This window comes from Aethalodelphis obliquidens, unplaced genomic scaffold (genome assembly GCF_003676395.1).
Source record: "Aethalodelphis obliquidens isolate GAN/ISIS:26980383/991018 unplaced genomic scaffold, ASM367639v1 scaffold45, whole genome shotgun sequence".
Taxonomy (NCBI): Eukaryota; Metazoa; Chordata; class Mammalia; order Artiodactyla; family Delphinidae; genus Aethalodelphis; species Aethalodelphis obliquidens.
The window spans coordinates 1,981,731-2,009,519 of record NW_020837989.1 but is presented as its reverse complement, the minus strand read 5'-3'; the positions used below and the strand labels follow the sequence as shown (position 1 = coordinate 2,009,519).

Genomic DNA, 27,789 nt, shown 5'->3' with positions numbered 1-27,789 from the left:
ATCTTCTTTATTCATTCATCTGCTGATGGACACTTAGGTTGCTTCCATATCTTGGCAACTGTAAATAATGTTGCTATGAATATGGTGGTGCATGTTGTCTTTTTGAATCATTGTTTTTTTTTTTTCAGATTTATACTAAGGAGTGGAATTGCTGGGTCATATGGTAGTTCTATTTTTAGTTTTTTAGAAACCTCCATACTGTTTTCCACAGAGGCTGCACCAATTTACATTCCCACCAACAGTGTATGAGGGTTCTCTTTTCTCCACATCCTCACCAACATTTTTTTTGTTGTTGTTCTTTTTGCCAATAGCCATTCTGATAGGTGTGAGGTGACACCTCATTGTGGTTTTGACTTGCATTTCCCTGATAATAAGCAATGTTGAACATCTTTTCATGTGCCTATTGGGCAACTGCATGTACTCTTTGGAAAAATGTCTATTCAGGTCTTCTGCCCATTTTTAAATATGGCTGTTTTTTTGATGTTGAGTTGTATGAGTTGTTTATATATTTTGGATATTAACTCCTTATTGGTCATATCATTTGCAAATATTTTCTCCCATTCACTATGTTGTCTTTTTGTTTTGTAATGGTTTCTTTTGCTGTGCAAAAGCTTTTAAGTTTAATTAGTTCCCATTTGTTTATTTTTGCTTTTATTTCTGTTGCCTTAGGAGCAGATGCAAGAAAATATTGCTATGTTTTATGTCAAAGAGTGTTCTGCCCATGTGTTCCTCTGGGACTTTTATGGTTTCCAGTCTTACATTGAGGTCTTTAACCCACTTTGAGTTTATTTTTGTATGTGGTGTTAAAGAATGTTCTAATTTCATTCTTTGACATGTAGCTGTCCAGTTTTCTCAGCACCACTTATCGAAGACTGTCTTTTCTCCATTGTATATTCTTACCTCCTTTGTCATAGATTAATTGACCATAAGTGTGTGGATTTATTTCTGGGCTCTCTCTTCTCTTCCATTGATCTATGTGTCTATTTTTGAGCCAATACCATAGTGTTTTGATTACTGTAGCTTTGTAGTATAGTCTGAAATCAGGGAGTGTGATTCCTCCACCTCTGTTCTTCTTTCTCAAGACTGTTTTGGCAATTTGGGGTCTTTCATATTTCCACATAAATTTTTAAATTGTTTCTAGCTCTTTGAAAGCTGCCATTGGTATTTTGGTAGGGATGGTATTGAATCTGTAGATTGCATTGGGTAGTATGATCATTTTAACAATATTAATTCTTCCAATCCAAGAACACAGTATAACTTTCCATCTGTGTCATCTTCAGTAGTTTTCCAAGTTCAGGTCTTTCACCTCCTTAGGCAGTTTTATTTCTAGATATTTTTATTATTTTTGATGTAGGTTGTTCTCAAAATATTCAATACAGGTCTTAATTGGGGGTCGGACTCTAGGCCTGAAAAGTCATATGGACTTTGAGACTGTTTATACATGAAGGGACCTTTGACTACCTGGAGCCAAACCCCTTGATTTATATGTGAATAAACTGAGGACCAAAGAGAGGAATAGAGAAGAGGACCCTTAGAAGTCACTCGGGGCAGATGCAGAAGTGAAAGCCAGGTTCTTCTCCCTCAACAAACATTATTTCACCAAATATTTATCGAGCACACCATACTAAGCAATGGAACAGTCTAAGTAGACAAAGAAAACCCAGAGTCTCTACCCTTGAAAGTTTAGGAAAACAAGTCACCACCTTCAGTAAGAATGAAGTCATCATAGAAAACAAATTTAGGGTTACCAAAGGGGAAAGTGAGGGGATAAATTAGGAGTATCGGATTAACAGATACACACTACTATACATAAAATAGATAAGCAACAAGGATTTACTGTACAGCACAGGAAACTATATTCATTATCTTGTAATAACCTATAATGGAAAATAATCTGAAATATACACACACACATATATAATATATATATACTGAATCACTTTGCTGTACACCTGAAACTAACACAATATTGTAAATCAACTATACTTCAATTTAAAAAAAAGAATGGAGTTGAGCTACACTGTGCCCCAATACAATTTATATACCATGATATAAATTGTATATCAGATATTAATACCATGTCCATTGATGCTTGGAGTTTTGAAGTTGTGAGTGACAAGGATGTCAGAAAATGGAATGTGAGCTGAGCTCCTGCTCACACAGCTAGAGGGCACTGCCTTGTGTAAAGCAGAACGTCTCCCCAAGAACTTATGAGATGATGGGTCCTTTTCCTTCCTTCCCAAAACCAAAACAATGCTTTCTACTTAAAAACACTGACAACAGATTTGTTTTGGGATGAAAACTTTCAGTTTTAGCCAGTGTGCCTTGCTGCAATAACACATGATTGTGAGCCATTTCCTCTACATCCATTATAGGGAAGATGGGTGGATCAAAAAACCATAATAGCATTGGGATTTTATCAGATAGGGTTAGGAGAATTTTCTAAAGGTCTCAGCAGTCTCCCAAACCAAGACCACCGCATGACTTGGGCACCAGTTGAACTCCTGTGCTAGTAGCAATTATTGAAAATGTATGCTGAGCTCTGTCAAAACCTTTGTCAAGGCACCCTGTTGGTGGTGAGCATTGGGACTTACCACAATGTTGACAGAACCCTCTGCTTGTTAACTATCTATGTTGATAAAGAATGTTGACATTTTATTGGGACACTCACATGGAACTATTTCCAATAAATAGTAAGTGAAAAAAACAATTCTATTTCATGGGAACGTGTTTTTGTAAAACACTGTGACAGAATGACAGTGTATGTATATGCATATGTACCTGTATGGAAAAGTCACAGGAAAGATGTATATGGATACCTATCAGACTATTCAGTGTCCTCTGTGGTAGGGAAGCATGCTGAGGCAAGGGGGACTTTCAGTTGAAGGCTATATATTTATGTATCATTTGAGCATTTTACAACAAGAATGTACCAATGTACTGCTTGTATAATACACGTAAAGGGTTTTGACTAAAGAAAACAAAAAACACGTCCCAAAACTGCAGGTTCTTACAAAAGTGGAAGTCTTTTACATTTGTGTAACATGTTTTTCACAGCCTAATTACAACCATCCTTTTCTTTATCCCAGATAGACAGAAAAGAAAGCAATTTAAGTTGCCTAAAGCAACATTCAGACATCACCAAGCCTCCAGAAAGATGAACGATTATAAAATAATGCTTTAATAAATATACAAGGGCTTACACTGCAAATCGCATGTTTTTCTACAAAGTAGAAAATACATTGGGTCACTATATGTTTTTTGGAGGTCCGCTGTTGGGATCCATGTCACCTGTATCACTTAATTCATTCACCCAATTAATATTTATTGAGTGTCTGCTATGTGCCAGGCTATCCTTATTCAATGAGAGTCAGCTGGAATTTTATAGAGCTAAATTAAAGAAGTGGTGAAGACAAGAGTTAGTATTTTCAGGAAAAAGAAAAAGAAATCACCAAAAACTGCTTTTCTGCATCACTCAGAATCTAGTATGCAGGTCTGCCAAAGCTTATTGCCTTTTATTATAATCATTTGCTTGGCCACCATGCTGTCCTGATGGACTCTGACTTCCTTGAAGGAAAAACAAATCTTTGTAGTATCTGTGGTGCCTGTATTGTGGCTTGAGTCTGCAGTACAGCAGGCATACATTCATTCATTCAATCCATCTACAAATATTTATTTGGCACCCACTACAGGTCAAGCATTGCACTAGGTCCTTAAGATATAAGATAAGTGACAGTTACTTTCCAGTTGAGGGTTGGGGGAGACAAATCACAAAAATGTAAACAATTAGAATTTCAGATTCAAACAAACTACGTAGGGAATAAACTAGAATAGAGATGGGCAGGTTGGCACTTTTGATAGGGTGTTCAGGGAAAGCTCTTAGATGATATTTAAGATGATATTTCTCAAAGATGAGAAAGACAGCTCTGCAAACAGTCTGAAAGAAGCATTCTAAACAGAGGGACACAAGTTCACTAAAAAAGGTGCTGGAACCGGAAAGAACTTGGTCTGTTCTAGAAGCAGAAAGGAAACCAGTGTAGATGAAACAAAAAAAAAGGAGGGGTTGGTGAGGTCAGAAGAAATTCAGGCCCTGGTGGAGCTGTTGAAAGGTTTTAAATAACAGAGTAATTGAACCTGGTTGATGAGTTTTAAAAAAGAAAAAGAAAATACTTAGGCTGCTGTGTGAGGAGAACAAACTATTAGGAAAGCAAAAGTGGAACTGGATGGATGGAATGTAGGGAGGGGAGTAGGGAGGGAGGAAATAAATGAGTGAATAAATATTAAATGTGACTACAAAGGAATAAGGCCTACGAGAGTCACTTGGCCTAGTTATTTTAGCTTAAACTGATTCTTAAGTCAAATTTCAAAAACCAAAACCAAATTACTTTGAGTGAAAGGAACACTGTTGAAATAAATTGCTTTCTAAAATGACTGCCTTGAGAAAGATAATATGCATTTAGTAATACACTGACTGGTATATTTGTTCAAAAATATACTACTGTTCTGAGGGCGACACAAGAGGGAAGAGATATGGGAACATATGCATATGTATAACTGATTCACTTTGTTATAAAGCAGAAACTAACACACCATTGTAAAGCAATTATACTCCAATAAAGATGTTAAAAAATATATATATATGTATATATATACTACTGTTCTATTGTCATGATACTTCAAATACAATCACATCCTTTGACACAGCATTTCCATATCCAGAATCATATACATTGGAAGTAAACAAATGCACATAGGTTTTTGAATAAAGGATGTTCCTTGCAGCCTTATTTGAAATGAGGGGGGGAAAAACCCAACTAAACATCTATGCTTGCGAAAGTGATTTAATAGGTTATGCACATTTGTTCTACTTAGTACTACATAGCTATCTAAGTAAAGGCTGTTGTCCCATTCTGACATGGAGCGATGGCCTTCTATAAGCAGTGGAAGAAATTAGGTTACCGTGTGTGTGTGCGTGTGTGTGTGTGTATGTGTGTGTGTGTGTGTGTGTGTGTCTGTATATGAGAGAAAAAATAGAGAATGGCCAAGAACTTTGCTAATTCTAGAGCCAATAGCGACATGTGGTTGTTGAGCACTTAAAATGTGACTAGTCAGAATGGAGATGTGCTCTAAATGGAAAACACTCACTGGATTGTGAAGACTTAAAATGAAAAACAACAACAACACTGTATTTCTACTGGACAGTGCTGGCCTAGAAGGATTGTTCCTGGGGAGTAGGACTGGGGAGAAATTTTGATAGAGAGGACACGGAATAGGGACTTTCACCTTTAATTTAGCCTCTACTCTATTTTTCAAAAAGCACTTAATTTATAATTTTAAAAGCCAGTAGTAGGAATCCAAGCAAAATTTGTAGTTTAGTTAATAGTCATGTGCCAATGTTAAGATCTTAGTTTTGACAGATGGTACCACGGTTATATAAGCTGTTAACTGAAAAAACTGCTGAATACAGGAACTCTTTGTACTATCATTGCAATTTTTCGGCAAATCTCAAATTATTTCAAAATAAAAACCTAAAAAAAAAAAAAAAGGGAAACAAGCACTCTAACAAGATGTATTTTCTGCTTAGAGATTCTTACTCGGAGTCTCAACGTACTGTAAAGCAATTGACTCCAAGTTAGCTTGCCCACCCAGAGTTCCTTGTAAACACATTTGCTTGAAATAAGGCAGCTAGGATAACTAAATGTCATATTCCTTAGTTCTCACCTGAAATTCCATCTATTCAGAAAACTCCTTTCTTCCCTGGTGGTTAGAAGCTGTCTGGCTGCTGCTTAGCTACCAGGAATTTTTGTTGGAGTAGGAGGCTTGCTGGAGAGAACAGGAAAGGCAGCACCCCTCTGAGGACTTCACTGAGGCCTGGGCAGCTGGCAGCTTTCAAAGCCCCTCACCATTGGCTCCTTGCTTCAGCCCTCAGATTAAGGTCAAGAGATTTTTGCTAAAATCTTGTGGTGAACTTTGGGATAAAGAAATGAATAAAAAATCTACATTATTAGTATAGCAACCTTCACCTATATTTTTACAGTTGTTACTTTTCACTTAAGGGTTTCCAGAATAAAAACTAAATTCTGCGTGCAAGTGAACAGGAATGGCAAGTAAAACTGGGTAATAAAATTTAAAACAGATTCGATATAGATATATGGATATAAGGATATTTCAGAACTGACCAAAAGAAGATAACACTGCATTGGAGTGTGAAATATTTCTATTTTACACAAACTAGGTGTAAAATGCATGAAAAAGTACAATTTCAAAATGTAGAAATTACAAAGGACATGTCAACTTATCATGAAGCAGGTTGTTAAGTATAGACTATAAAGCTATAATAAAATATTTTCCAAAGGTGACCCACCCACAAAACAATTATATTAAAATAATGTGGGTATTTAAACAGATGTCCCAGTGCCACCACCACACCTGAATAGCTTAAATAACTTTTTTTTTCTTTAAACATCACTGCTTTCTCTGGAAAAACAGTCACACCATAAGCAGAAGGAGTTTGACTAAGAATTTACAAAAGAAAACTACTAATAATAAAAGAGTGACTTGGAATGACCTTTATAATTAGTCAATACAACTGAAAAAAAAGATATTAGAGGATCTAGAATCCTGAAACTCATATTGCTCCACTGCATAGGTTTTCCACTGAAAATAGGCCAAAATCTGAGCCCTCCTGAAGCTTGAGAACCCTCCAACCAAGTGTTCCAGCTGACCCTCTCCTTTTTCCCACTTCCCAACTGAGCCCCAGAAAAGGATGACAAAAATCTTAAAAATTACAGCACGAAGGGCATCTCTACTTACCTCTAGAAAGACTTTCTCAGTAGAAATCTGGACAGAAAATTAATTTGTATTCAGTTTTTTTAAATTCAAACTTAAATGAGAATTAAATTTATATGGGACTAGGCATGAAGGGATGCCCCCAAATAAATTAATGACAGGTTAAACCACTTGGAATTTCTGCCTGGGGAATTCTAACACTAGAAGTGATAGGCAGTTAAAACATGGTAAGACCTTAATTTTTCAGTCTGAAGAGATCAGGGAGCCTCTTCTTGTACTGTGGGTCTCTATGGCAGAGCTCTGGGAGAAAAATCCTAAGCACTTCTAAGAGCAAACCATACATTCAATCTTTTTACATTGTTTTTAATTAAGTGACCACTTGCCATTGCCCAGACCCTCTGGGGTAGCTTGATAGTTTGTTACCCTTTCTGCCATCTTCTGTATTACAAATAATTGATGTAGAGTGGATCCTACCCTGAAAACCAGGGTTCCAATCTCTGCTGGAACACTCTAGACACGTCTAGAGTGCTGGCGCACTCTACTGCCTGCCTTGACCTTGAACTTAACTTATCCAAGTCTTAATTTCTTTCTATGAGGAGGAGGGTGGACAGGAAAACATTGCTACAGTATTTAAATCTATTTTTTATTACAAAAAATGGATAAAATAATTCAAATTATAGAAGCACATAAAAGCAAAAAGTGAAACTATCTTTTGACTATTTGCCCTTGTGGAATAACCATATTAATTTGGGAATATTCTTCTGGATTATTTAAAGGCAAAAAAAAATTAGCATTAACTATATATACTATTCTAGAACTCTTTTTTCTTTTGACTTAGCAATATAGATTTCTCCTTTGACAAGTAACACAAGGTCTGTGAGAGTCGGGATCTTGTCTGTTTCCTTAACTGCTATATTTCTAGGAACTAAAACAGTGTCTGGCACAAAGTAGTCGACAAAAAATGCTCACTGAAAGAATGACTGACTGAATGAAATCATCCTTCCTGTCAGATCAATCAGAAGTTCTGTGGGGTCAGGGATGTGTCTATTTGGTCTCTCTCTATGATCCCAGCACCAGAGAACCTGGCACAGAGTAACCACTTAATATTTGTTGAATTAGCAAAACAGCTCAATGATGAAACCACCTAATTTTTTTTACTTGTGCCAGTGTGTTGACATACCACAATAACCAATTATTCCCCAACTGATGGAAAACATCTCTCACAAACACCATTGCAATGATCGCCCTTGTATATATATCCTTGTGTAAAGATTTTTGCAGAATAAGAATCCCTTTTGTGGGGGAATCATTAATCTGGTTCATATGTTTTCTGTGGTCCCTTCCCTCTAGAATTTCATAAATTTAAAACACTTAATTTTTCAGCTTGTTTAAAAGCTACTGCCTGGAACTTTGCAAACCGATCTCCCTGTAGAAAGCCAGTGCTTCCCAATACTGCCCAGATGCAGCCCAAACACTGCAACAGACAGGCTGCCTGCATCCTTGGTGACCAACATCTCCTGCATGCAATGCAGTAGCAGCTCAGTCATCACCTGGGGAAGGCAGTTTTCAGGCAGCGACAGGTCCCTATTGTTGATTCATTCAGCAGAAAGGGGAAAAAAGACAATAACACACTTCCAAGGGCCTGAGAAGGGAGAGGATGCTGAGAAGAGCAGATGCTGGACAAGAGCAGAAAAGGGAGCTTAGGAGTATTTTCGAGTTCCCCAACAAGTGAAGCTCTATCTGAGCTCTCCAATGGAAAAGTCTTCCCAGGAATCTACCTTTCTGCTTCTTTAATTTTTTCACTCCAAAGATATTTAGTAAATTTCTACCCGTATTATGTGTCAGAGCTGTGCCAAGACTGGGGAGGAAGCAAATAGGCAAGATAGACCTACTCTCTACCATCTTGGAACTAAAAGCTTAAGGGCCATTGTCTTTCCATCAGGGGATCTGACAGGGACAAATACAGATGGCTGGAGCCCTTAACCTACTTTCCACCAGGAAACAGAATTTGTGTCCCAGTCACTGCTTCTTCTTTTGTGAGAAACACAGCTCCAGTTCTCTCCATGAATGGAGAAGTTGGTCAGAGATCTTTCCCTCTGAGTGCACCCCAAGCAAAACCTGTCAACACACACTAAGCATACTTCCTCTTTCTCCAGGAGCACCTGCCACACCACAGGCCTTGCTGGGCAGTCTTCTTAACTTAGGCCAAGGAGAGCTGTGCACTGGCACTTACTGTCACAGAGTCAACATTCAAAGAAGCATCAACCTTGAGACTCAAAGGGAACCTTCAAGACCATCTACTCCTACTCCAATAGTTTCCGAACCTGCTACGGTTCACAGAGCTCTTTGAGAATCGGCGGCCCCTTTAGACTTCCCGTACCGAAAAAGACACGCACGTATCTCAGCACATAATTTCCCCTGTATTTTCAGAAGCTTCATGGACACACCATATAACTGAATATCTGGAATTCCAGAGACCCCATATTAAGAATTCCTACTCTCTATAAAAGCCCATTTGAGCTCTAATGCCCTGATTAGCAGCCTCCGAGTTGGGTGGCGGGAACACAGAGGTAATGTTGTGCCTGTCTAAGTACAATGCTGGTCCCAGTTCAATCCTCGGGTGAGCTCCTTATCTTTAAAACATGGAAAAACTCTGCTCCGTGGCCAAGGACAGAACCTCTAAAACCAGTCAGGTGAGCCATCTCATAGTTTTCAAAGAAGATAACACCAAACCCCAAAAGGAAGTGGTGAATCTGGTGGCGTTGAAAGACAACAGCCCAGGGGTTGTCAGGACTGCTGCCCGCTGCTGACGGAGCAGTAATACTTGTATGGATCCTCCATTTCATATACGTTCTCCTCAATGGTATAGATGTTTTCCTCTGGATGTGTCCTCTCTCCTGCTGTATTTGCTAACCCCGAGGGAGGGAGGTTGGCCAAACTGATGAGGCTGTGGAAATAAAGTGATGCAGTTGAGTTAAACATCCCAGGCAACATGGAATAGAGTTAAAAGAATGGGCTTTGCTGAAGAGATAGCCACCAAGGCAGTATATGACCCTTGATCAGGTCCTGACTAGGCAGGGGAAACATAAAATAGTAATGAAAATAGTCTGGGGAATAACTGCACAAATTCAAATTAATCTGAATTTTCTTAGGTATACAAATGGCATTGTGTTATCTAAGAGAATGTCTTTATTCTGAGGAAGTGCAGACTGAAGTGTTTAGGTGAAATGTCACGATGTCTGAAACACCTTTACAAATGGTTCAGAAAAAAAAATATGTATGTAAATAGAGAAACAGATAAAGCAAATGTGACAAAATATTAAATGACACGCTTAGGTGAAGGGTTCTACTGTTCCTTGCACTATTATTTCAATTATTATGTCAGCTTGAACAATTTCAAAAAGTAAAAGAAATGAATGTGTTATGGATCCAATGAGACTTGAGTTCGAATTCTGCCTCTGTTGCTTTCCACCCATGTGATCTTGGGTAAGTTGGATTTGCTTTTTTCATTTATTCATTCAAGAACTATTTAACATGTTTATACTGTTCCATGCATCAAGAGATGCAACAGTGAACAAAACACAAAAATCCCCTAGAGGCTGTATATTAGTAAACTTAGTGTCTCAGGGTCCTCATCTATAAAATGGGAATAAATACTCTATCTCACAGGGCTGCTGTAAGGAACGTTTATTCATTCAATCCTCAAATATCAAATGCATACTAAGAATTAGGTGTGTGCTAGGAGATACAGTTGTTAATGTGGCAGACAAGTTCCTAATTTTCTATGGAGTTTACATTTATAGGTGGAGATGAACATTAACCAAATAATTTCATAAAGAATGAATTATTGCATGTAAATATTACCTATTGATATTACCACATTTCAAGTTTCAGCTCTAATAAAGAATACTGACACAGAAAATATAAAGCCATTGATAATTAAATATTTTATTTGATCTTATTTGACTTTTTTACTGCAGACTATTTTGTCTTCATAACTGTACGATCTAGATTTAGTCTAAAATTATTAGTGGTTTAGAGAGTATGCAGTGGACAGAATCACTTTTTTCTTGAAAGTTTTTAGAACAATACCTATGGTTAGGCCTCATCCCCAAAGATTCTGATTTATTTGCTCTGGGGTTGACAATAGTATGCTTAAGTGCCCTGGATGATTCTAATAGGCAATCAGAGTTAAGAAGAGCTGGGCTGGGTTGTAAAAGCCCTGAGAGTAGATTCTGAGTTTCTTGTTCACGTCTATAAACCAGTGGCCACCCAGAACCCGGATGCAGTAAGTACTCAATCAGCTGAAGGGTCAGTTCACTGAAAAAGCCCTTTAATCAGAAATATATAAGCATTTCCTATCAATGGGAGACAAATTCTCTACCTTAACTTTAGGACTAAAGAAGCTAGAGGGATTAGGGATCAAGAATAAAACCGAGCAGCATGTTAAATTTGCATTTCATAAATCTAGGCCTAAAGCAAAAAGGAAGTAGTAAAAATTTAGATCCCAAAGTCTCAGGGCAGGACTTCTAAGAGCAAAGATCAAAGCCCAGATTAGAGTAGGAATATCCAAGATTCCCACCTTCCACTACTGCACGCATTATTCTTACCGTAAATTTTGTATCTTCTCTTTGCTATCAGAATACCCTAGGTAAAAAGGTGAAGAAAAGTCAATTTAAAATGCTTTCATAAAGTAAATGAGATAAATAAAATGAGCTAACTGGAGGCAAAGACTGTTTAGGGAAGTCTGGTCTACCTATTAGATTGAATTAAATCAAACCACTGATATGCGTCTTGATTTATTATATAAACTATGCTAAAAGTAATGAAGATGCATTTTTCATATTTAACAAATGTAGGGAGCGCCCACTACGTGGCTGGTAGTATGCTAAGCACCAGGGACACAAAGGTGAACTATGAGCCCTGACATCATGAAACTTGTCTTCTAGTGAGAGAGGCATTTAAGAAAAAAAAAGTAAATGGGAAAAATAAAATAATTTCAAATTGTGATGTAATAGAAAGAAAAGTATTGCAGCAAAATGGATGGGCCTAGAGATTATCATACTGAGTGAAGTAAATCAGACAAAGACAAATATTATATGATGGCACACATGTGACATCTAAAAAATAATACAAATGGATTTATTTATAAAACAGACACAGAAAACAAACTTATGGTTACCAAAGGGAAGGGGGGGGTAGGGATAAATTAGGAGTTTGGGAATAACAGATACACACCACTATATATAAAATAGATAAACAACAAGGATTTACTGTATAGCAAGGGAGCTATACTCAATTTTTTTTTTTTTTCCGGTACGCGGGCCTCTCACTGCCGTGGCCTCTCCCGTTGCGGAGCATAGGCTCCGGACGCGCAGGCTCAGCAGCCATGGCTCACGGGCCCAGCCGCTCTACGGCATGTGAGATCTTCCCGGACTGGGGCACGAACCCGTGTCCCCTGCATCAGCAGGCGGACCGTCAACCACTGCGCCACCAGGGAAGCCCTCAATATCTTATAATAACCTATAATGGAAAAGAATCTGAAAAAATATATATATATATTTTATATATATATGTATATAACTGAAATCACTTTGCTGTATACCTGAAACTAACACAATTTGTAAATCAACTGTATTTCAATTTTTAAAAAAAACAACAATGCACTGGAATAGATAATCAAGAAGGTAATCAGGAAAGAATTCTCAGAAGAAATGATCTTTAAGCTCAGTTCTGAAAGAAGAGAATGAGTCAGCCAAATGAAAAGCCGGGGTGAGCATTCTGGATCGAGTAAAGCCCTGGTAAAGATAGTAGTGAGTGGCTGAAACTGAAAGCATGGCTGGAATAAGAGAGTGGCACAAGGTAAGGTCTGAGAGGGAGGCTGGGCTAGATACTATAGGACCTTGTAAGTCATAATCAGGAGTTTGGATTTTATTCTAAGACATAGGAAATAACTGAAGGCCAGAAATATGATCTGACTGGGTTTTAAGACAATCACTCTGGCTGCTGTGTGGAGAATGAATTAAAAGGAGGTATGAAAAAATGAGGAGGTAAGTAGAGAACTGCCTCAGAGTAAGGTGGTGAAAGAGAGATGCAGAATTACGAATGGATTTTAGATATGATTTGGAGAAAGTGCGGGAAAGTGAAGTTGGATTGTGTATTAGGAGTGATGAAAGAGGGGATTCAAGGATGGCTTCTGGCTCTCTGGCTTAAGCAACCAGATGTATGATAATGAAACACTATGATGAAGAAGATCAGGGAGGGGGAGGTTGGGTTCTAAAAAGGTGGAATATAGACTCTAGAGCTCCTTTCTTGACACAATGTGGGACACATCTAAGTGGAGATAACAACTGGACAGCTGGCCAATCAGTATCAACACCTTTGAGTGCTGGAGAGAGAAATTAAGGATGACATTTAAGTCTATGGGAATATAGGTCATCATCAGCCAGAGGGCATGGAGAGAGGAAAAGGGCCAGCCCTGGGGAATCACAACATCTAAAGATCATGCTGAAGAAGAGAAAATAACAAAAATGACTGAAAGGTGTGGCTAGTGAAGACACTGGTGTTTCAGAAGCCAAGAGAAGGCAGACTTTTTAGAATGAGTGAGAGTCAACTTAGTTATTGCTGAAAGACGTACTACAATGAAGACAGAGGTATCTACAGGATTTAGCAAAATGGAGGTCACTGGTGAGCTTGACTGAAACTATTTCCATGGCACTTCAGGTGTAGAAGCTAAATTGGGAGGGGGCGTGGTTAAAGAGTGCGGAGGGGTGAGAGGTAGGAACAACGCATCTGAGAAATACGGCTGTAAAGGAGAGCAGAGAAATGGGAGTCACTGGAGAGAAATGTGTGAACTAGGCCATATTTTTATACTAATAAAAATAGCATAAACAGGAATGGAGAGAGAGATGATTCTGGAGAAAGTGATCACAGGAAGAACGAAGTCTTGGCTGAGGCAAAGTGGTTGAAACAGGCTTTTAATACTTCATCAGTGCAGTGAGAGGCGAGGGAGATTTGAGCAGCAATGAAGTATGTGATGCTCATCTCAGACAGTGCACTAGAAACATCCAGGATTGCTGGGCATTACTGAGTACCAATTTATGGCTTTGATGTCATGACTTAAAAACCTATCACCTTGGTTGTATGATTTTCTCCAGCAACTTCTAGGGAAAAGACTGCAGATGGAATACAACTTTCCCATCTATTCTTCCATGTAGTCATGTTTTGGGAGTAATCATATGTGTGCACAAAACATGACTTCTCCCACTCCTCATCACCCTGCTTGCATACCCTCTACACAAACCAGAACAGTCCCTAATATCCAGGCCTCGGCAAAACTCAAAAAGTGGGTGTGGTCATTGCTCCTTATCAACCTGTAGACTCCATATTCATGTGGTCAATTTCCAAACTCCACTGCTATCTCTCCATAAACCTAGGTAAGTGGGGGTGAGTAGCTTCTTCCTCTCAGCAATCCATTTACCATTAATGGCAGAGTAACAAAATGGTGAGCAAGACAGTCCCAGTTTCAAATCCTCTATCAATTAACTGTGTAGCTTTGGGCAAGTTACTTAACCTTTTAGCACACTGGTTCTCCAACTGGTACATGAGAATAATATTAGTACCTTTCTCAACAGGGTAGTTATGAGGATTTAATGCACATAAAGCACTTGGCAGCTTCAAGCCACACAGGATGAGCAACTCATCCCAGTTTTCCCTGGACTGTTCCAGTTTTAGCACTGAAAACCCACACATTAGGAACCTCCTTCAATCCTGGGAAAATCTGGAATGGTTTGTAACCCTACACATAGTTGATGTTTATGTATTAGTAAGAAAGGCTGATAAAATAATAGTGGTATACGGCCTTGGTCTCTGCACCAAAGAGAAGAGAATATATCACAGTTATAAAAGTATGTGAGGCTTTCGGGGTGATGGAAGTGTTTGGGCATTGATTGCGGTGATGGTTTCCTGGGTGAAACCATCTACTGAAATTCATCAAGTTGAACACACTTTAAATATACAGTTTATTGCATATAAATCATACTTAATTTTTTTTAATAAAGATAAGTAACTTAGACATAAAATATGTGTGCTGAGTGCCACAATGGAGGAAAATACAAACGCTGCGACTCTGGGCATGACCCAGCGTTAAAGGAACCTGCTACCCCTCTTTAAAGAACCATGCCTGAGAAATAAATAAGATAGAAAAATGCACAGAAGAAAGTGATTGTCATTGTTGTGCTTCCTAATAAAACTGGACATGTTCATGAATTAAAAAGGTTTATTTTCTTAACAAAAGATAAAAAAACAGGTACTAGAATCAACCTGCTTGAATTTGAATTCCAGCTTTGCCACTTATTGATTCTGAAACCTTGAGAAAACCTTGAAAGCTTACTGTCTCTAAACGTTACTCTCCTCTGCTATAAGAATAGGAATAACAGTGCTATCTACCTTATATAAGATGGTGACAATAATAATGTAAAACATGCCTGTTACATGGTAAGCACTGAATAAAAATGAGCTATTATTATTGTTGAGGTTTGGAAGGACTAAAGAGTATTTATTCTAATCACCTGTAGGTATAAATATAAACTAATAGTTCTATCTTAGGCTTGTGTTGGTTCCTATATTAACAGTTCCTTATCAGATGGAGAGAGAATCACCATCAAATGACTTACATTTGAGAATTAAAGCACCAGAGATAAGAACGAGAGCCAGCCCAGCAGAAACCCCTGCTCCGATGTAGAGGCCTATTCTGGTGGTGGCGCCCATGTCTTGTAACTCATTAGCCAGTGTGGATATTTCCTATGGAAACACAAACAGAATTGCAGCAAATGACCAGAAATCCATTGTCTGCCCAGCCAGGCTCATGACTTATACATGGGACCATCCCTTTCACAGTATCTCAGGAATGCAGGGACCTTGAAATGACTCATGATCTGTCCCCTTCTAGACAAGCCTCAAACCACCCAAAGAAAGGGATTAGCTGAATCTTTGGAGTTAGCAAGGGAATAAGAGGTGCCTGTCTGTGCTGTGGGTGGAGAAGCAGCCTTAGTAAATGGACTCCCCTTTCCTCACATAAAAAGTGGGGCCCTGTTCATTGATGATTCCCTGGTGTTCCCAGGGAGTTTCAGAGTGGTCTAAATTTGGTGTCTTGCCATGAAACCCCAACTTTCACAGAAAGACAGTGATTTAAAAGCTAGGAATTTGCAGCCAGACTGTCTTGGGTTCAAATCCCAGTTCTGTCACCAAAGAGCTGTGTCATCAGGAAGAGCTGTGTAGAGTTATCAGGAAAATTAAGTGACGAAAACCAGAAAATGCTTGGCACAGAGCCTGGTACAGGATAAATCTCAATCAGTGGTAGCTCTTATTGCTATTGCTCTAATTAATTAGATATTTTGTTAACTCAGTCACAGCGAACATACTGCTTCTAAAATTTCACCTCATGTTCCTCCTTTAAAAAGAGTAATGGTAAACACTTTTAAAACAACGTCAAGGAATTAAGTCTTCCATTTATTCAACAGACATTTACTGCAGGAGTGCACCATGCAAGGTCACTTGCAGTAAGCACTGTGGGCACACAGAGGTACTGAAAAGGCAGACCCGGATTGCAAAGAAGACAGGACAAACAAAAAATGCTTGACACTGAGTCAGAGATTGAGTTAAATGAATGCAAACTCCTGGATATGTCCTCAAAGAATTTTCCAGTCACTGCTATCAGGTTGTTCTCTAATGCAGTGGTCCCCAACCTTTTTGGCGTTTCAAGGAAGACAATTTTTCCACAGACCGGGGTTGGGGGGGATGGAGGGGGGATGCTTCAGGCGGTAACACGAGCGATGGGGAGCGATGGGGAGCGGCAGATGAAGCTTCGCTTGCTCGCCCGCTGCTCACCTCCTGCTGTGCAGCCCAGCTCCTAACAGGCCGCAGACCAGTACCAGTCCATGGCCCGGGGATTGGGGACCCCTGTTTTAGTGGTTTTCCCTTTTACTCTGAGAAGGTGGGAGACACTAAAATGGTGGTCGATTAAAATAGTGCTTTATTTTTAGTTAGATACCTAAGTTCTTGGCTTAGAATATTCTTGCCTGGTGTCTTATCATAAATAAATAAATTTAAACAAACAATCTTTGTCATTAGGGTTGCAATGGAAGCAAGGAGAAACATACTCTGGGGTGATGGAGGGTGTCCGAACCCTCCACAGTGGTATACAGCTGTGAAATTTGAGAATAAGGACAAAATGCTAATGCTTCTTCCTTTTGGTTTTCCAGCACCTACTATGTGACAGGCACTTTACATGCATCACCCCACTCCATCCTTACAACAGGACTTGCAGTTACAACAGTTATCAGCAACATGTTACAGCCAAGGAACCTGAAGCCAAGGGAGATTAAGGCATTTTCCCCCAAGGAATGAATGGGCAGGAAGGAAGTCTAAAGCCATACTTTTTTTCCTCTGAGTTGAGCATAAAGTCAGCTCACACACACAGTTACTCACTGTTTGATTTTTATCATGGAGGGTCTCCAGTGTCTGTGTCTCTGCCACAAAGAAGAAAAATAGCCAGTAGAACAGTTAAGAATGCTTTCTTTTATATGAGTTTTTTTAAATCTTAAAAGCTACCTATAATCCTATTTGAAATTAATTCTACTCCATTATCTTCACAATAATTAACTGAGAGACAAACAAAACTTACTGAACACTTACAAATCAACTTCAGGATGACATTTTTTTCGTCCAGATGATGTACCTAACTACTTATGTTCTATGAATTGGAGACTTCTTCCAGGAAAACCTATTTTGAATATGTGGTTTGTTGTGTCCTCAGGGCCCTAAAGGGGTCTTCAAAATTCCAACAACACTGATGACACAGAGGCAGGCATTATAATTAGACTTTTTTTAGATCAAATAACTGTTCTCTAATATTTATTTTGTTCATTTTTTTAATTGAAGTATAGTTGATTTACAATGTTGTGTTAGTTTCAGGTGTACAGCAAAGTGATTCAGAATATATATATATTCTTTTTCAGATTCTTTTCCCTTATAGGTTATTACAAAATATTGAGTATAGTTTCCTGTGCTATACGGTAGGTCCTTGTTGATTATCTGTTTTACATATAGTAGTGTGTATATGTTAATCCCCAACTCTTAATTTATCCCTCCCTTCTCCCTTTCCCCTTTGGTAACCATACGTTTGTTTTCTATGTCTGTAGGTCTATTTCTGTTTTGTAAATAAGTTCGTATGTATCATTTTTTTTAGATTCCACATAGAAGTGATATCATATGATATTTGCCTTTCTCTGTCTGGCTTACTTCATTTAGTATGATAATCTCAAAGTCCATCCATGTTGCTGCAAATGGCATTATTTCATCCTTTTTTATGACTGAGTAATATTCCATTGTACAAATGTCCATCAACAGATGAATGGATAAAGAAGATGTGGCATGGTTAGAATTTGAAAGGTAACGAAAGTTAATTTTCTTTAAAAAAAATTTAACATTTACTCATTAAGAGTAAGACAGGGTATTTTGTTCCCTAAAAAATTGAAAATAATAATAACTGTAACTATAATTTACCATGAACAGGCATTGTACTAAATTCTTCAAGGGAAGTATCTCATTTAGCATTCAAAACAACTATCTTAAAGTAGGGACTATTAGTCCCATTACAGAGATGAAGAAGCTGAGAATTAGGAAGCTAAGTGACTTACCCAAAGTCACACAGCTTAGTGAATAACAGAAATGGCCTTCCAATTTAGGTCCACGTGGCTTTAAGCACACACTCTTAACTGTGCTGCCTCCAACAAGGCTCATCTCGGCACTGTGATCATGAAGCCTCCACACTGCCCAGCTGCCAGCTCACCTTCTTTCCTTTTTATTCATTTAGTTAGTCATCTGCCTATCCATTCGATGAACATGTACTACACCCCCACTCTATGCCAGGCACGGGGGACAGGGACAGAACAGTGAACAAGATGCGCACAGGCCCTGACCTCGTAAACACTGCATTCTAAAAACCAATAATTTGTCAGCTTTGGGATGATTAACCATGCCAACGTATTTTTCTGTGTGAGTCAGAGGATCTGAAACTTTCTAAATGTCAAGGTCACTTTCTGGAAGCTTAGCAGTCTAAACCTTTTAATGTAGAACTGGTTTACAGACTCTGATTTTAATATTATAAAAGCATATTCTCAGCCTAAAGTTTAAAAAAAAAAAAAAAAGGAAAGGAAAGAGATTATCTTCCACTTTCCTTAGCTCCTATTCCCCAAAAGGAATTTAAAAACCACACTGGTGAAACTACTAAGTAAACATGTATCTTAACCACACACAACATTTTCTAGTGTAAATCCAGTTTCTGCTTCCCTATAGTTACTTTTCTTGGCTTAAATGGTAAGACTGTCTAACTTTTTTTTTTAAATTTCATTTTACAGTGAAAATGATCAATAAAATAGAGCACTGTTGGGTTATCACACCTTATTTTCACATAGGTAGACATCAACCAAGATGGGTGGGACAGTTGGTGAAAGTTACAATGTTTTTCCTTGAGGACCCGAGACTGGGGGGTGGGGGGAGACGACAATGGGGGAGGCACGTGATGATTTTAAAAGTATATAAATTTAATAGTTACCATCTAGCATGTATTATGTGCCAGACATGGTGCTTCACACTTTATGTGCACAATATCTTTTAATCTTCACCACAATAGGTAGGTACTATTATTTTCTCAATTTTTAAATAAAGAAACTGAGTCTCAGAGAAGTACTTTGTCCAAATCACACAGCTATTAACTGGCAAATCTGAGATTCAAACCAAGTCTACCTCTGAAGCTAAGGATTCATCCATGATGCAGTCCTGCCTTCTTCAGGTGGAAGAGAGATTGCATTTATTCTGTGTTCAAAGTGGGTTTAGGAGCTTCAAAGACCCTTGGGACTCCTACTTGTTACGGCTCCTCTTCACTTTATAGCAAGCATATTAAATGTACCCACATTACTCAGCCATAAAAAGAAATGAAATTGAGTTACTTGTAGTGAGGTGGATGGACCTAGAGTCTGCCATACAGAGTGAAGTAAGTCAGAAAGAAAAACAAGGAACAAGACAAGGTTGTCCACTCTCACCACTATTATTCAACATAGTTTTGGAAGTTTTAGCCACAGCAATCAGAGAAGAAAAAGAAATAAAAGGAATCCAAATTGGAATAGAAGACGTAAAGCTGTCACTGCAGATGACAGGATACACAGAGAATCCTAAAGATGCTACTAGAAAACTACTAGAGCTAATCAATGAATTTGGTAAAGTAGCAGGATACAAAATTAGTGCACAGAAATCTCTTGCATTCCTATACACTAATGATGAAAAATCTGAAAGAGAAATCAAGGAAACACTCTCATTTACTATTGCAACAAAAAGAATAAAATAACTAGGAATAAACCTACCTAAGGAGACAAAAGACCTATATGCAGAAAACTATAAGACACTGATGAAAGCAATTAAAGATGATACAAATAGATGGAGAGAGATACCATGTTCTTGGATTGGAAGAATCAACATTGTGAAAATGACTATACTACCCAAAGCAATCTTCAGATTCAATGCAATCCCTATCAAACTACCAAGGGCATTTTTCACAGAACTAGAACAAAAAATTTCACAATTTGTATGGAAACACAAAAGACCCCAAAAAGCCAAAGCAATCTTGAGAAAGAAAAACAGAGTTGGAGGAATCAGACTCCCTGACTTCAGACTATACTACAAAGCTACAGTAACCAAGACAGTATGGTACAGGCACAAAAACAGAAATATAGATCAATGGAACAGGACAGAAAGCCCAGAGATAAACCCACACACATATGGTCACCTTATTTTTGATAAAGGAGACAAGAATATACGATGGAGAAAAGACAGCCTTTTCAATAAGTGTTGCTGGGAAAACTGGACAGCGACTTGTAAAAGAATGAAATTAGAACACTCCCTAACACCATACACAAAAATAAGCTCAAAATGAATTAAAGACCTAAATGTGAATGGCCTAAATGTAAGACCAGACACTATAAAACTCTTAGAGGAAAATACAGGCAGAACACTCTATGACATAAATCACAGCAATATCCTTTTTGACCCACCTCCTAGAGAAATGGAAATAAAAACAAAAATAAACAAATGAGGCCTAATAAAACTTAAAAGGTGGGCTTCCCTGGTGGCTCAGTGGTTGAGAGTCCGCCTGCCGATGCAGGGGACACGGGTTCGTGCCCCAGTCCGGGAAGATCCCACATGCCACGGAGCGGCTGGGCCCGTGAGCCATGGCCACTGAGCCTGCGCATCCGGAGCCTGTGCTCTGCAATGGGAGAGGCCACAACAGTGAGAGGCCCGCGTACCGCAAAAAAAAAAAAAAAAAAGTAAAAGCTTTTTCACAGCAAAGGAAACCATAAACAAGACAAAAAGACAACCCTCAGAATGTGAGAAAATACTTGCAAATGAAGCAACTGACAAAGGATTAATCTCCAAAATTTACAAGTAGCTCATGCAGCTCAATATCAACAAAACAAAAAACCCAATCCAAAAACGGGCAGAAGACCGAAACAGACATTTCTCCAAAGAAGATATACAGATGGCCAACAAGCACATAAAAGAATGCTCAACAACACCAATCATTAGAGAAATGCAAATCAAACCTACAATGAGGTATCACCTCACACCAGTCAGAATGACCATCATCAAAAAATCTACAAACAATAAATGCTGAAGAGGGTGTGGAGAAAAGGGAACCCTCTTGCACTGTTGGTGGGAATGTAAATTGATACAGCCACTATGGAGAACAGTATGGAGGTTCCTTAAAAAACTAAAAATGGAACTACCATTCGACCCAGCAATCCCACTACTGGGCATATATCCTGAGAAAACCATAATTCAAAAAGAGTCGTGTACCACAATGTTCATTGCAGCTCTATTTACAATAGCCAGGACACAGAAGCAACCTAAGTGTCCATCAACAGATGAATGGATAAAGAAGATGTGGCACATATATACAATGGAATATTACTCAGCCATAAAAAGAAATGAAATTGAGTTATTTGAAGTGAGGTAGATGGACTTAGAGTCTGTCATACTGAGTGAAGTAAGTCAGAAAGAGAAAAACAAATACCGTATGTTAACACATATATAGAACCTAAAGGAAAAAAAATGGTTCTGAAGAACCTAGGGGCAGGACAGGAATAAAGACACAGATGTAGAGAATGGACTTGAGGACACGGGGAGGGGGAAGGGTAAACTGGGATGAAGTGAGAGAGTGGCATGGACATATATACACTACCAAACGTAAAATAGATAGCTAGTGGGAAGCAGCCGCATAGCACAGGGAGATCAGCTTGCTGCTTTGTGTCCACCTAGAGGGATGGGATAGGGAGGGCAGGAGGGAGACACAAGAGGGAGGGAAGATGGGGATATATGTATAGGTATAGCTGATTCACTTTGTTATACAGCAGAAACTATCACAACATTGTAAAGCAATTATACTGCAATAAAGATGTTATAAAAAATTAAAAAAAAAAAAGAATTGCAAAACTGAAAAAAAAAGTACCCACATTACACACTAAAGAAAAGGTGTAACTACACACAAGTTGACTTGCATGTAACTAACTGAAATAATATTACATATTATAGTCATGTCATTAAATACTAATTAATTTCAATTTTCCATTTGATTTTCATAGTCTGGAGCCATTGCCTTTCTTTGTTTAAGTATTTTCTCAGGCCTTTGAAAAGCTCAGAGATTGTAGGTACTCTGCCTATATTCTCAGATGCAAAAGATGGCTCCATTTCTGTTGCCCTAAAGGGAAGGAACAAACAAGTAAAAACTGAAAGGAAGGACACTTCTGGTTATGGTATAGACACTTCTAAAAAAACATGCACTGTGTTGTGAGGAAGCTACCTCTCCATCTCAGAAGGTGTGTAAGCATACAGCGAATGCCAGCTTTGGAGTGATGTTGTAAAGAACCTTGAAACACGAGATGGGAAAGTGGGATCCTTCAAGTCTCTTCTAGGTCTATAGTTGTAGGATTCTTTAAAATATAACAATGGCATATGATGAACACATGTATGATTTGGTTAGCCCACTACGTGGGCGATCATCTGTTTCCACCATATTTAATTTCCTCACTAATTTCATAAGAGATGTTGGCTACCAGTGACTAAAGAACCACCAAAGATTGAACCTCTAGAGAGCTGATGTTAATATCTATAATAATAATTAATATTTGAGTGCTTTCTCTGGGCCAGGCACTATGCTGAGTGCTTTACATACATGATCACATCAATCTTTACAACAATCTTATGACATAGGCACTGGAATTACCCTCATTGTAGAGGTAAGGAAATTGAGCCTCACAGAGTTTGAGCAACATAACTGAGTTCATGAAACTAATACAAAAAGCTGACATTAGAACCCATCCTGCCTGTCACTGACATACTTAACCACAATCTCATTCTGCCTCTGGATCTTACCGATAATGACAATAACTAACATGTATTGAGTAGGTACCATGATCAGACACTGGGCTAAGCACTTTAGACACGCTTCCTTATTTAAATCTGAGATTTGTGAGATTAGGATTTGGAATTTACCTATTATTAACCTCATTTTACAGAATGAAAGACTGAGCTCCAGATAGTTTAGGGAGACCAGGACTCTGACAGGAAATATTTAAGATTAACCTCCCTGATCAACGTGACCTGAGGTCTGCTCTTTCGACCCTATCTTCTCTTCCAAAGCGGCAGGGAAAAGTCCTTGTTGAATTAGTTGAAGAATTTAGCTGCTCCTTCTGAGGTCAAAATCTGAGGAAGATGATGGACTTTATTCCAGTTAAAAGGAATTCTTGAAATCACCTAATCCAGATTACACCAAACATGGACTGGGGTCAGTTCATGAAAACATCACCAGTCCAGGAGTAAATCAGAAAATAAGGACAGCGTAATGAGTTTTTCATTAGATTAAACTTATTTAATTTAAAAGTGTCCCTTTTTTTTAATGCAGGGGTGGCAATAGTAGAAATTTTTCTTTCCTTGTTTGGCAAAATACGTAGCTCATCAAAATTCTTTTTTGGGGGTTGGGAATTATACTGGGTGGTGAGATCCAAAAGTCTCTGAACCCATACCTCAGACAGAAGAGGCAGTTGCTTTCCAGAGAAGCGAAAGGCTTTGGCCCAGGTCTGAGGGCTACTCCTGACTAATTTAGAACCCTAGCCCAGGGCTCCTTTTTCCCAGCACAAATTTACTTCCACCACCTCCCTCACCTCAAACACTATCTTGGTTGCACAGTTTGAGAAAACTCAAACTGTTTTCTCATGTTTTCCCCATATTCAAAATCCTCTTAACTCAGAAACCAACTAAAGGCTTCCTCCTAGACCCCATATGTAATTACCTGAGCCAGGTCCCTCGGTGGTGAGCATCCTTGGAAAGGCTGTAGTGATGTCCCTCCATGGAGTCCCAGCAGGGTTGACCTTGGCTAAAGACAGAAACCAACGTAAGGATGAGGCTTCTCTGAGAGCAGAGAGCTTGTTGCAGGGAATCAAAGGGGCAGCAGAAATTACTGTAAACACAACAAAAGAAGAGAAACACATGCTCAACTTCCAAACCTACCTGAACACACCTTCGTTGAGAGTGTATGACAATCCAAATGTCTGACAGAGGTGTGTTACAGTCATCATTATCACAGTCTAATTGTTAATAATGGAACTTACAGCCACAGTAAATGTTTTTCATCAAACACCTCATAAAATCCTTCCAGTGGCCTATAGGGTCGGCAGTATCATATTTTACAGAGGAGGAGGTCACAGAGTTTAAATAACTTGCCCAAGATTACATAGCTGGTAAGAAGCAGTGTCAGATTGGAACTTAGCTCCATCAGCCACTAAGTACATGCTCTATAAATGTTAAAACATGCAAGCACACATGCCCCCTCTCCCCGACACATGCAGAGTCCAGTGGTTCTCAATCCTGGCTGCACATGGGGGAGAATCATCAGGGGTAGACTTTGTAAAACCCCCGCACTCAGGCTCTACCTCCAGAGATGGTGATTTTTCTGGTTGTGGGGTGGAGCCCAAGCATCTGTGGGAGTTAAAAGGTTCCCCAGGTGATTTTAATGACCGCTCAGGTACTCAGACCTCTGATCTAGGCCCTTCCTCCATTCTCTAGATCCTGGCCATGAGGTTCAAAATAGATGGAGGGAATTAAACATGGCTGGGCATTGCTGGTGAGGCCTGTTAAACTTTAGGTCTTAGGGGCCCAACCTGAGGGCTATAATTGGGAAGACCAGAGGTGAGACCAATCAGTGTATTTAATATGATCCACAGGGAAATCTCATTCAGAAAGAAAGTATGCAAAGGTCCACTCACCTGGTTTGATGACCAACTCCAGGTTTGATTTTTGATCATTCATTAGGCCTGGGAATTGGATCCGGCAGCAATAGGTCCCACTGTCCTCTAAAGTCACATTCTTTATGGTCAAGCTCACGTCTCCTTTGCGGAAATTCCTCTTTAGTAGGTATCTGCTGGATGTCCAATAGCTCAAATTCCTTCCATCAGTGCTGAGTACCAAACTGTGACATTGAAACAAAGGGCAGGGTCCCTTGCCCCAACACACAGGCACGAGATCCTCAGGGGTGGGTGGAGAGTAGGCGCAGGGCAGATCAGCATCCTGACCCACCTCAGACACGTATACTCCTTCCAAAGACCCTGCAGAAAGAGGGAAGGAGAGCAATGAGGGAGGCTGCTCCATTTCAAGAAAACTGCAAGCAATGCCTTGCAGAATAAAGATGAAACCACTACTGCTATCCTGTTTGGAGGACAGTTCACTACAGCAATGATTCTCAGACTTGAGGGGCACTGGAATCTCCAGGAAGCCTTGTTCAAACACAGACGGCTGGGCTCAACAGTCAGAGTTTAGAGTTAATTAATCTGATTAAATACTAATCAGAGCTCCTGATTTAATAGTTTGGCGGGGGGTGGGGGGACAAAAATTTGTATTTCTAACAAGTTCCCAGGACATGCTGATATGGCTGGTCTCAAAACCTCCCTTTGAAAACCAGTGCCCCAGGAGAGAACTGTGGCCGGTCCTGTGAACACCGAAGGGCAGTGCTGATGGAAACAGACAATCAGACAATGGGTAATTGTCGGCCAGGAAAAGAGCTCACTCATCTGGGCTAGTTGTCTGTTCACCAACACAGCGCAGTTATCCTAACACAAATCTCTTTTGTTTTTCAAGCACCAGGCACATAATAAATAAAAACGCTTGGCTGAATAAGAAGTTAGTGTATGGCTGTTGTGAGGTTGAAAATTAATTTATATATATATATATGTACACACACATATTCAAACAGCATAAAAAGTATATGAAAACTCTACTCCCTCTCCCTGCTCTTTTCCATTTCCCAGCTCCCTTTCCCAGAGTCTATTCATTAAGAAGCATTCATGTATTCCCACTCCCCTGCAACACACACACACACACACACACACACACAGAGAAGTCCAATATACCCATTATTCTGCTCTTTGCTTTCTTCAATTCACCTTATGACTTACAGACATCTCATATCATTATGTTTCGTCAGCATCACTGTTTGTATCATGGATATATCATAATTTCTTTACCCACTACCCTACTGGTGGACATTTAGGTTGCTTCCAAACTTTTGCTCTTGCTAGCATTACGATGACCATCCTTGCATCTTCATCTTGCACTATCTAATTCCAAAAATCCAGACTTACTTGTAAGTAGTAGCAGCAAGAGCAGGACACAGTCAAAGGAAAAATGTGAAAACATGGGTTCTGAAGAAGAAAAGGCAAAGAATGGCTCTGTTTAGGTGCCGTTTTAATTCTCCAGCTGAACTGGGTACTTCCTGGAACTGTCTCTCCTCCCCAGTCACAGGAGCAGTGGCCACTCTCCCAACTGCAGGCCCAGCACACCAGATGTCTGACGACCAATCACTCCTCTATTAACACTGTCAAGTCTATGATGACGGCAAAGGAAACCCTGCTTCTCTCCTATGCTAGACCACACACATCCTGTGAGGACTCTGACATTTATTCTGTCCGCATCAACAAAGAGGAAGCAACAATCAGAGGAAGAAAAGGATTACTTCATCAAGTGTCTCTTGGCAAGTAGAGTGAGCCCTCTACTGTCTCTGGTGAAATAATATATAGTCCTCTGTTTGAAATGGACAGTATTTATTGGAAACACAGGTAGAAACGTATCACTCATGCATTCATTCAGTCAAGTCAGCCAACTGGTGAGTCCTGTGACCAATGTTTATGAAGCACCTACTATGTGTCAGGCACTGGACTAGGAGGTGGGAAATACCACTATGAATGTTCTATTCCTTATACTCATGTTTAGGTGCCCTTTCCACTCCAGTCATGAGCCTAATTCTTAGCCTTTGCTCTAACACGAATTGGGCTATGTCATATAACCTTGTTAGGTCTGCCTCCTCATTTATAAAGTTTATAAAATGAGAAAATTGTGCTAGGTGATATATGCACAGCTCCCTGCTCTAATATTCTGACTTTGACCTGAACTTCCAAACTCTTCCACTTAGGAAAAATGCATTCCTTTCTGCAATGCTTCCTTCCCCCTCCTGTGGGGGGAACTGAGGGGACCTCAATGTTCTATTTCCTCTCATATACACAAGATGTCCCCTCTCCTCCCACCCCACAGGCTTCGGGCATTAACTGTCAGAAAGTATTGAGTTCCAGCCACACTCTCCATCACTGAGGTAACATCTCAGACCCAAACAATCTCAGCCCTGGGAGAGTAACTTTTGTCTGGAAACCTTAAAAGCCAATGGTTATTTACAAAAGGGAAGTGAGATCACGATGAAATAGTTTCTGAAAACCCTGTGGCCTTTCTCTGTCTTGTCTGCCTGAATTTCCTTGTCATTGACTTTATTTATTTTATTTTATTTTTTTCTAGTTGCGGTGAGCGGGGGCTACTCTTCGTTGTGGTGCACGGGCTTCTTGTTGCGGT

At 39.3% G+C, this 27,789-nt stretch overlaps 1 protein-coding gene across 2 annotated transcripts; it reads right to left on the bottom strand.

Annotated features, from left to right (window-relative positions):
- Nucleotides 1-2,875: 2,875 nt before the first annotated feature.
- Nucleotides 2,876-27,789, bottom strand: HAVCR2 (hepatitis A virus cellular receptor 2). 2 transcript variants are annotated; one of them, XM_027081440.1, is made up of 7 exons: nucleotides 26,535-27,789; nucleotides 25,164-25,502; nucleotides 24,191-24,358; nucleotides 17,278-17,318; nucleotides 15,465-15,591; nucleotides 11,400-11,436; nucleotides 2,876-9,736 (listed from the first exon to the last, which is right to left on the bottom strand). In XM_027081440.1, exons 1-7 carry the CDS (start codon nucleotides 26,587-26,589, stop codon nucleotides 9,577-9,579), a joined length of 927 nt encoding a protein of 308 aa, XP_026937241.1. In that variant the 5' UTR covers nucleotides 26,590-27,789; the 3' UTR covers nucleotides 2,876-9,576. The 2 variants fall into 2 exon arrangements, with proteins under 2 accessions (XP_026937241.1, XP_026937243.1); XM_027081442.1 differs by having other exon boundaries at nucleotides 24,191-24,274; nucleotides 26,535-27,784.